Raw genomic sequence first — 11643 nt, 5'->3', positions numbered from 1 at the left:
TATTTCAACGTTTTAAAAAACATCTTTGTGCAGCTGATGGACATTTTTGTTGAGTGTTTCACCCACATTTATTAAAAAAATTCAAAAATCACCATTCAAAAATACTGTTTTCTTCACATTTAATATAATTCATTGAAATCTTTATATTCCCCTGGGTTATGTAACGTAGGTCCATTAGATAGTGTGATTGTAAATGTTCAAAACAAGCGTAAAAAACTAAATACACTCTCTCTGCTCTCTGAAAGCTTCATTAAGGATTAATCACCAATTTATCAATGTTAGATGAGGTATTCATGAATGCTTTGTGGTAATTTCGGGGTACAATGTGTTAAAACAGTAACATAATTCAATATTTTTCATATCTAAACATCATAATAAATCTAGAGCTATTTGGGGCCCTTTTAGTTGACAGGAAGTGTTTGTGCGGCGGCTCCTTTAAGAAGCGGGCAGCAGCGTTTCCATGGCGACAAATAATGACAAAAACTCTCCGGCTCGTCAGTTTGCAGCAGCAGCAGCAGCAGCAGTGTGTGGTGGGAGTAACCAAAGTCGCAGTAAGAACTGACTATCACCTTGACCGATAACAATAGATTATTTACTGTTTTATTACAGGACATATATTTGACAGCCAGCTAACAGAATTGAAAAACTTACCTGCTCCGCGAGCGACATTGATTGATTGAAAAGTAGTCAACGCGACGTCTGACGTCAAGTAGCGATACAAGGTCGCGAGATACAAAGCTTGCCATAAAAAAGACTCCTCTACACTTCCATTTAAATTTTATTGTGCATCGTGAAGATTATCAGTTACTGGCATGCTGCAGCTCTGACGGGACTGGTTTTATTACTTCATTCATTGCTACCAGCTGCTTTTTTTTTTTTTTTAACCTGTTTTCCTGGACGCTTTAAACATCTTTCAGGAATAACCAAAGAGTGTGGTGATGATTTTTGCATGAGCAGAAGAGGAAACAATTCTTTAAAATGAGCAAAAAATATGAATCGACAAATGTGTCAGAGGTGGAGGAACATATCTCTTTGAAATATGAAATCAAGAAGAGACTTGGAAAAGGGGTGAGTCATTTTTTGAATCCTTAATTGTTTTGATAGAAATGAAAGTGAATGTATCCTATGTTATGTAATTAATAACAAAACTCTTAGTTGAGTGCATCTTTCACATGAATGAACTGATAAAACTTTTGCAAATGGGTTATAAAAGTTTTAAGAGTTTCCAAACAGTTTCCCATTTAATTTTGCAGCAAAACAAACAATTTACCTCCAGCTTCTCCACCTGAGCATGAATGTTTACCACTCTTCTAGTCTTCCTGCTGTATTTTGGCCTCAAGAGAAATTCTTGAAATTCTCCAGACTTAAGGTCTTCAGCAAAGGCCAGTGTTGTAAGCAAGGGGTTTATTTACTTTGGCAGAACAAACTCTTTTCTTTGCAGATCAGCTGATGTATGAGGACACTCGTTCCCTTTAGAGTCTTTTGTTTTTCTCTCCACTGATGTAGTTGCCACAGGACTAAAAACAGCCTGGTTTCTTTCCGTAGACTGTCCACAGAGACTCACAAATTGCTGCTTAGTGGCCAGGTGGTTAACTGCCACGTAAACACGTCATATCGGCTAACTAGGCATACCTGAGGGTGGCTGTGACTCATGTTACACAGCTGTTGAACCTGTTTACGGTTGACTGGTGGGGAAGAAGCATCCTGTGCAGTGATGCTTCAGGGAGACAACACATTTGAACAGCGCTGTGCTAATTGGATGTAGAAAGTCATAAAGTGGTTTTACAAGCAGCAAAGATTCTTCTATTTTCTGGATTTGTTTTAAAAACCCATATTTTTCCTGTAAATGTCCATCACTCTCTCTTTTTCTGGAGCCATGAGTTTGACAGAGAGCTAGATGAATGTAATCCACTACCTACCAGTTGTACTGGTGCTTCTCTGCTGCCTCTGTTATGCTTGACTTCACTGCCTTTATCTGCACCCTGACTCCCCCTGCACGATAGGCAGGGCTGTAGCTACACTCGTGTCCTCAGCATGTCTTTCTAGGAACATAGATATTATATTGGTTGTAGCTTAAAGTTAAGCATAGTGGGGTTTTAAAAGGCATATACCAATATTTTTGAAGATTCTGTGTCCTTAGATTTGATCATTTTAAAGGCCAAGAAAGATTAAAAATAATGGAGAAACAAATGAAAGAATAAATTCAACCTCCAACAATCCTGGCAGAGTAGAAAATACGCTTAGAAAACAGAGTTAAGATCTTTAGAGAAGTGAAGCTCAAACTCTAAGACATTTTTAAATGAACAAAAGGGGGGTTGCTTGGACTTACAACCTCAGTATTTCTAAATTCTTGGCTACGACCCTGATCAGTGTTTCCCCATTATAGTTTTCCTCCGCATTTTTGTACAAATGTTGTTGGTGTTTTTTGTTTAATGCTTGACATGAATTTAAATAAGGGTAAGAATCAGTATGATGTTGTTATCATGATAACATGATGACTGAGTATTGTCTTTCTGTCTCAGGCGTACGGGATTGTATGGAAGGCTGTTGACAGACAGACGGGCGAGATCGTGGCTGTGAAGAAGATCTTTGATGCCTTCAGAAACAGGACAGATGCCCAGGTGTGTACTTTTTGTTTCTGATCTAAGTCACAATGAATTAATTACTGAACACTCTTACCTTTGATCATATCCACTATCTTGCCGGCCTGTTACCAACCCTTTTGGCTTGTGGCCCCATGAAAGTAATGTCTACTTGGGATCCATTGTCAGCTGTTGCATATGCCTGCAGCTTATGATCAATTGAAAAGTGATAACATGAGGACTACTAGTCATTCACAAGACAATAAACAAAGATGAGAAGAATGTCAACATATTTTACAGCATACATATATAGTGGTGCTTGAATGTTTGTGAACCCTTTAGAATTTGCTCTATTTGTGCATAAATATGATCTAAAATGTGACCAGATTTTCATGCAAGTCTTAAACTAGATAAAGAGACACCATTTAAACAAATAAGACAAAAACATTAAATTTATTCATTTATTTATTGAAGAAATGATCCAATGTTACATATTTGTGTGTGGCAAAAGTATGTGAACCTCTGGGATTATCAATTCATTTAAAAGTGAAATTATAGTCAGATGTTTCCATCAATGGGATGACAATCAAGTGAGTCTGAGAGGCCCTGCCTTATTTAAAGAAGAGAAATCTGGGTCTTCACTATCAAAGTCTGAGCTTCACAACACAGGTTTGTGGAAGTGTGTCATGGCTTGAAGAAAGGATACTTCTAAAGACCTTAGAAGAAGAGTTACTGATGCTCACCAGGCTGGAAAGGGTTAAAAAAAACATTTCTTAAGAGTTTGGACTCAACATGTCAGGCAGATCATGTACAAGTTGAAGACATCCAACACCATTGTTACCCTCCCCAGGAGTGGTCAACCAACAAAGATCACACCAAGAGCAGGTGTGTAATACTCCGGGAGGCCATAAGGGACCCCGGGGTAACATCTAGGAAACTAAAAGCCTCTCTTGCAGTGGCCAATGTCAATGTTCATGAGTCCACCATCAGGAGAACATTGAACATCAATGGTGTGCATGGCAGAGTTGCAAGGAGAAAACCACTACCCTCCAAAAAGAACATCGCTGCCCATCAAGATCATGCTGATAAGTCAGAAGGCTGTTTGAAAAATATGGATGGATGGATGAGACCAAAATCCAACTTTTTGGCTTGAATGAGAAACGTTATGTTTGGCAACAAGCAAACACTGCATTCCAGCATAAGAACCTTAACCCATCTGTGAAACATGGTGGTGGTAGTATCATGGTTTTGACCTGCTTTGCTGCCTCTAGACCAGGACAGCTTGCAATCACTAATGAAACTATGAATTCAGACAAGCAAATTCTACAGGAAAATGTCAAGATATCCGTCTATGAACTGAAGCTCAACAGAAAGTAGTTCATGCAGCATGACAATGAGCCTAAACACACAAGTCGTTCTACCAAAGAATAGTTAAAGCAGAAGAAAGTCAAAGTACTGACCTTAGTCCCATAGAAATGCTGTGGAAGGACCTGAAGGGGGCAGTTTGTGCAGAAAACCCACCAACATCCCAGACTGCTCTTTAAGGAGGAATGGGCTAAAATTTCTCCAAGCTGATGTGCAGGGCTGATAAAAAGTTACCGGAAACATTTAGTTTAGAAAGTTATTGCTGCAAAAGGAGGTCGCACCAGTTACTGAAAGCAAGGGTCCACATACTTTAGCCTCACACAAATATGTAAGATTGGATCATTTTCCTCAATAAATAAATTAATAAGTTTAATGTTTTGTCTCATTTGTTTAACTGGGTTCCCTTTACCTAGTTTTAGGACTTGCATGAAAACGTGATCATGTTTTAGGTCATGTTTATTTCTCCAAGCTGATGTGCAGGGCTGATAAAAAGTTACTGGAAACATTTAGTTTACGAAGTTATTGCTGCAAAAGGAGGTCGCACCAGTTACTGAAAGCAAGGGTCCACATACTTTAGCCTCACACAAATATGTAAGATTCGATCATTTTCCTCAATAAATAAATTAATAAGTTTAATGTTTTGTCTCATTTGTTTAACTGGGTTCCCTTTACGTAGTTTTAGGACTTGCATGAAAACATGATCATGTTTTAGGTTATGTTTATGCAGAAATAGAGGAAAATCTAAAGTGTTCACAAACTTTCAAACACCACTGTATATATTTATGTATGTATAGTTTTTTGTATCCTGGTTATTGTCTTCTACCTCTTGTTGGAGGGATTTGGAACTACTAATCTGTGTATAAATTGTCTCCCTCACTTATCTCAGTGGAAAAACGAGTTTAGTTAATGATTGAATAGAGCAGGAGGCTTGTGTGTGCCTAGTTTATTGCTGCATGTTGACAGTATTTTTTTTTTTTCTTTTTGCAGCGGACGTTCAGAGAAATCATGTTTCTCCAGGTAATAAAATTTTTAATAGAGGTCAATTATCTGTTTAGACTTTTACTCAAGAGTCAAATACAATGTCAGTCCCAATATCACTCATTTGTTTCCATCAATACTTTGTCCAGTCTCTTTCTCAAAGTTTTAAATGTGCAAATAATTAGGGACATAGGATATCATAATAAACAGCGACTGTTGTATCTGAGAATACTGCTTATAACTCCTCAGTCTGTGAATTCCCCTAGTAGTTTATATATAAACTGTGTTTACAGGTAAAGTGCTTAATTCATACCAGTTTGTGCCAAACCAGAGCATGTTTTCCACATCTAGAGTCATTGTACCTTGCCCTACCAGTTCTGGCACAATCCAGTTTGTTTTTCCATGACTATTTCCTCATATTTTATTGTAGAACCATGCTAGTAATGTTTCTAAACTAATTTTACAAAGGATTACAATAGAGCCACAGCTAATAAGTGACCTGCATGAAAAAATATCCGTACTACTGCTAGTACAGCATGGTAAAAATTACATATTGGTAAATCCTGTGCTATAATTTTACAACATTGTAAAGGATATCTAAAATGGAAAAATATGTACAAGTAATACATGAGTATGACAGAAGAAATAACAGTCAGCAGTGCTTCCTGTAAATTTTTGGTGCTCTTGCTAAGTATTCAAAGGACTCCCCAAGGCATCATTGTTGAAACATTGTTTTCTACCTCAACTTCATCATTATCCTGAAAGAAATTAGAGCACTGAGCAGCAAACAGTGTTGCTGTCTCATTGTTTTCCATATCCTTGTGTTACATATCCCTCTTTCACACTTAATCTCCTGACCTACATTCACGTAATGTTCAGTTGCGCCACTGCCCCCTAATCAGCTGTTGTCATCTTCCAGTGAAACTCCGGTGTTGTAGTCATGGGGTTTGTAGTGACTGTTATGTAATCTGTGCTGAAACTTTCGCCTCTTGTGTACTCAACCTTGGCACAATACTTGCCGGTTAAGGGTCAAACCAGCAGCTAGAGTGTGCTTTCTGTATGTTAATGTTTGTTTTTGTATTGTTAAAGCCCTTTACTCTGTGTGTAGGAGTTTGGAGATCATCCCAACATCGTCAAACTTCTTAATGTCATCAGAGCACAAAATGATAAAGACATTTACCTCATCTTTGAATATATGGGTGAGTGTTGCACAAGCAAATAATCATCATTAAATCTTACAAAACACACATAGGGAAGAGTGAAGGCTGCAGTAGCTCTAGCAGGTCTAGATGTGTGTTTGTGTGAGTGTGTGTGGAAAGGTTTCTGCTTCCTTTGGCTGCCTGCACTGTCACTGTTATACTGCTGAGTCCACAGATTGGCCTCCCCCTCTCTGCAGTCTAATCCATGACTGTACACCAGCACCACAGCACAGACCTCCACTGTTTCTCTCTGGCTTTTCATTTTTGGGACTCTGCCGGACTGGGATCATTGTGTTTGTGTGTGTGTGTGTGTGATTATAGAGGAGGATGTGTTTTAGCAGCTCGATGACAATTTCAGTGCTAAGATGACTGTGATGTGTATAATTTAAGGAATATTTACAGTCCATTCATTGGTTGAAACTACAGTAACAGCAGTATTTGTCTTTGTTTTTGCTTTCTGTTTTGCACCAGACACTGACCTGCATGCAGTGATAAAGAAAGGCACCTTACTGAAGGACATTCATAAACGTTATGTGATGTACCAGCTCCTCAAAGCCGTCAAATATCTGCATTCAGGAAACGTTATACACAGGGACAAAAAGGTATGATGGCAAGTCTATAATATGGAGAGTAATTTAAAATTGGAAGAGTTGATTTTGGTTAAAAGAAATCCCAAATAGATAGCTGCATTGCAAATATATACCTTTATTATACCTCCCTACTGCATATATTCTATAATATATTAGTGATCTCATTAATCTCTGTTTTGTGGTCTATGTAAATGCATTATATAATATAAAATATAGTATATTTGAATTGAATATGGCATTTATTTGTGTATATAAAGCAAAAAATCCTAGCCAATATGTTCAAAATACTGTGTTCATCACACATTCAACTGTCTTGTCTGCAGCAAATCTGCTGACATGGCTGCTCAAATTACACACTAGAATTTTATACCTCATTTTCTATTATTCTCCTCCTACTAAAACTCTTCTTTTCACTCCTTATACAATGTCTGTTTTCATACCTTGGTCAAGCTGGGCACTGGACATAATACCTGCTCCATTTGACCTCTGAGTAGCAACATGAAAATCAAACTGTTATTGTCCTTGTGAAGAATTGTTTCTCTTGTCTGCGTTTCCCACAGCCATCCAACGTACTCTTGGACACTGACTGTGTTGTCAAGCTGTGTGATTTTGGCTTGGCCAGATCACTCAACCAGATCCAAGAGGACAGTGGGAATCCAGCGCTGACAGAGTATGTGGCCACGCGGTGGTACCGAGCTCCTGAGATCCTGCTGGGGTCCACAAGGTATCAACTGTGATGAGCATCTGCTGTCAGTATCTTCTGCTTGTGCTCATTCCCTGCAATAGTTGATTCAGCAGTCATGAAGAAAATAACAATACATTTTCAATTACAAGCAATACAAGCAATTATGAGTGTACTAGGCTGTGACAAGAGTACATCTCATTCAAAGGTACACTAAGGGTGTGGACATGTGGAGCCTTGGCTGCATCCTGGGAGAGATGCTGCTGGGAAAAGCCCTGTTCCCTGGGACATCCACCATCAACCAAATAGAGAAAATCATGAGTGCCATACCACACCCAAGCCCAGATGGTGACTAAAGACCTCAAGAATAAATTCATCCAAACATCTCAAACTTTACTTTTTAGTATGAATTAATTAAATGCAATTTAATTTTCAGATATCCTCGCTATCAAGTCTGAATATGGATCCTCTGTCATTCAGAGAATGTTACTAAAGTAAGAGAATATTTTTTTGTATTATTTATGCTGTGAAAATCCTACTATACAGGGCATGTTAACAATGGAGAGGTTCTTATTGTGAATGTACATGTAAAACTGGTCATCTAAATACGCAACAATGCACCTGTTGCATTAAATTCACTCAATTCTCCTGGAATAGTTTATTGATAAGTGACTACAGCGTGTGAACTCTTCATGTTTGGCCTCTTTCTGACCTTGTCCTGGCACAGAGCTAGCTGAGGGAGTGACAATAACAAATTTCTTCCCCTCCACTGGGTAGATTATCATCAGAGCCTGCAGGTAGAGGCAGCATTGAGCAGCAGCAGTGATTGTTGTGCATTGAGCAATGAGGCGGCAGTGCCAAAGCAAAATAGTAAACTAAAGCGACGACAACTTGTTGCAAAGGGTGTGTTGAATATGTGTTGCATTGTGTTAGTTGGGCGAGACAAATTGTCTGCATTAACTGGTTTGTAAGCATTGCACAGGACTGTAAGTCTGTATATTAAAAGGAACATTATTGTTAGTAGAAAGCATCTGTGAGACAATGATCTACCTGCTTTCTCTGTATGTAAATCTCTCTTCTTGCTTCATCAGACCACAGGTGCCATTGGATGATCTTCTCCAGCCGTCTGTGCCTCCTGATGCTCTGGACCTGCTGAGGGGTTTGCTAGTTTTTAACCCAGACAAGAGGCTGACTGCTGAGCAAGCTCTCCAGCATCCATATGTCGCCAGGTACTGAGGAGCACGCATCCAGATTGACACATGGATTTGTAGTTGTGATCAGGTTTTCCTCACAGCTGAATTCAGACTTCAGACATGTATTTTTTTTTTTATCCTCTTCTCTTTGGTTTGCTGTGTTGAACAGTTAGAATGAATTGTTTACTGTATTTTCTGTGCTAGATCTAGATGAGAGAGATCAATATTTCTATCATTATGTTTCTGTTATTGCCATAACATGTAATCCTGTACTGTATCCATTACTGTTTTCTCTGCTTCCTGGAGGTTCCATAATCCAGCCAAGGAGCCGGCTCTTAATTATGATGTAGTGCTCCCAGTGGATGATGATGTGCAATTATCTGTGGTTCAATACCGCAACAAACTTTACGAGGTACAAAATGAGTCGTAAATGTCCAGAAGGCAACATTTGATTTAATTTTTACACAACAGACATTATTGAAATACAAAGAAGTGTATTTCAGTAATTACATTTTTTTAATATCATCACACTGATTAAACCTTTTAAATGTTCCTCTTTTTTTACCTGCAGATGATGCTGGAGAGGAGAACTAATCAGGGGATGCTGAGACTGGTCCAGCCGAAGGGTGAAGGCGATGTCAGTAGCAAGGATAAGCCTAAGGGGAAAGAAAAAGAGAGGGACCCGGTGACAGCGAGTGGCGACGGGAATGGTGACCATGAGGGAAAAACTCAACATGAAAAGACTGAAGAGACAAACCACTCACCCTCACATACAGGAATCACCAAAGCTGGGCCTGTGAATGCATCAACCCCACCTGCTGTGGAGAAGATGAGCTCATCAGTTAGCCCTGGATGGGGAAAACTCACATATAACCCCATCACACATGCCCCAAGTATGTCTGAATTTACCTGTACTGGTTCCATGTAGGGCTGGATATTGAACCTCAATACTATTTTGGAACTGAGTGAAATGCATCTGTAGCACTGAGTATCAATAACATCTAAGTATTGAAAGTTGTCATCAAATGTCTTTTACTTATGCTTTGGTGACATAGTTCCTGATTTCATTCAAAGTTTCACTAATTTTAGACTCATATTTTAGTTGGGAAACATTTTTGAAGGGTTGTCTGTTTATCAGTACCAAAACTCAGTATCAGCACTTGTCCCAAAAAGTTACAATCAATGCCCAGGCCTAGTTTCACACTTTCAAAATGAAATTTAAACAATACAGCTGCGTGTATTTTACACACTTCTATTAAACATACAGTATGTGGACAAATTTCCTCAGAAGGGTGACACAGAAAACAGTAATTCTCCTTTTCTTCATTCAGATGCTTTTGTTCGGAGTCCAGCCGGTGCTTCTCACTACTACCACTCTACTGCAGCCAGCAGGAAACTAGTCGGACAGACCAGTAGTGAAAGTGTAACTACATCACCAACAGAGGGCACCAACGCTAATATAGTAAGCAACAGAGTCTGCAACAGTCCCTTCACTATTCCACTTTGTTATCTATTGCTGGGATGTACTGTGTCTCTCCTGTCATGCACTTTTTAAAATTGCCTACTTACATTCTCTCTTTTTGTGGCTCACAATGCTCTTTGCTCTCTTTCGTTGCCCTTCCTCCACTAGTCCATGGACCAGATCCTCCAGCGTGGTCGCTCAGCCCCTGCTGCTCATAACCGCTCCTTCTCCTTGACCCTAAACCAAACCCAGAACAACCCGCTGGTTCGCAAGGATGAGCCATCTCTGTCCTCAGGACTATACGTCACTTCTGCTCGCCTGGTCAGTCCAATGCACCTCAGCACATGTAAAATATGACTGATGTATGATGAAATAAAGATCTAAATATATATGTATGAAAATATATGGGTGAACTTTTGCATATGGTTTTTCTTTACTCAGTGAACTTTCTTTTTCTTCCCGTGTAGAACCAGCGCTCAAACTCTCAGGTTCGTGAGGCTCGGCCGCTGCCCCGGTTCAGCAAGAAAGTATTTCAGAATAACTGTAACGTAGCAGCTTCAGGCGACCCTAGAGCCAAACTAGGCAGCTATTCCCAGGCCTATGGTACCATCAACAAGACTGACCTGGACAACCTGCTTCGAAGTCGCCCTTGCAACCAGTAACTATTGTCATATCAGTGGTTACATAGGGGCTGGGTGTCACATGTGTTTGAACTCACAACAAAGTTTGCCAGGATGTCAGGCATGTAGCAAAAAAAAAAAAAGAAACTGCTAAGACTGAAAGTCAAACACCTCTTGTATACTGTATAGATTGTACCCATGGAGACATGGATTTCCATTCACTGTCTGTGACAGTGAATATATAACATCCAATGTTATTTCATATCACATTTATCAAATTGCAATTCATGAAAAACATCAACATTTCTCCAACATGTTTTACTCAGCTGCATTTCTCACAGGGACCCTTGGACCTTCAGGGGCCCCACTGGCACCATTTTCATCAAGTGTTACTTAGTTTGTGGTAATTTGATTAAAATGAAAATGTTGTCTTGTTTACATGTTTTCTATAGAGGTATTGTGTCAAAATTCACACATACTAAATATTCCTAAATACATTTGTATTTAAATAAACTATCACAAGCAGGTTCCCACAGATTATTTTAGCCCTGGGGGCCCACTAGAGATTAGTGCATCCACGATTTCTCATGTTGATCTATGTAGTTAATGACCTATAAGCTTAATGGCAAGTACATTAAGCCAGTGAGTTTCACATGGACAGAGAATAACTGTAAGATATGCAAATAGTTGTAATTATATGTCACAACGAGTTATTTTTCATGTGAAGACAACAGCAATAAGCCTATTTGTTCCTCTAATGTGTACAGAAATAAAACTGATTCTTGAGCACGGTTTATAATGTTTAACAGACATGAATGACTGTGGCAGCAAACCAGCATAAAGTGTAATAATAAACTACTGTACCGCATCATGCCCAACTCTCTAGATCTTTCATTCTCAGTATTTTCTATATAAAGCTTAATGTTATCTTTTTTAATGGAAAATACTGCGTCATTGTGGCAGTTGAGATAA

The 11643-nt window shown here is 39.0% G+C and overlaps 1 protein-coding gene across 1 annotated transcript; it reads left to right on the top strand.

Annotated features, from left to right (window-relative positions):
• The first annotated feature begins 454 nt into the window (after window positions 1-454).
• mapk15 (mitogen-activated protein kinase 15) lies at window positions 455-11544 on the top strand. Its single transcript, XM_044335742.1, has 15 exons — window positions 455-551; window positions 918-1068; window positions 2523-2621; window positions 4935-4964; window positions 6034-6124; window positions 6596-6726; window positions 7275-7438; window positions 7605-7744; window positions 7833-7890; window positions 8488-8625; window positions 8896-9001; window positions 9161-9482; window positions 9921-10051; window positions 10220-10372; window positions 10519-11544. The coding sequence occupies exons 2-15, from the start codon at window positions 979-981 to the stop codon at window positions 10711-10713; spliced, it is 1848 nt and encodes a 615-aa protein (XP_044191677.1). The 5' UTR covers window positions 455-551; window positions 918-978; the 3' UTR covers window positions 10714-11544.
• Window positions 11545-11643: the final 99 nt, after the last annotated feature.

This window comes from Thunnus albacares, chromosome 19, assembly GCF_914725855.1.
Source record: "Thunnus albacares chromosome 19, fThuAlb1.1, whole genome shotgun sequence".
Taxonomy (NCBI): Eukaryota; Metazoa; Chordata; class Actinopteri; order Scombriformes; family Scombridae; genus Thunnus; species Thunnus albacares.
This window is presented reverse-complemented; position numbering and strand designations above follow the sequence as displayed.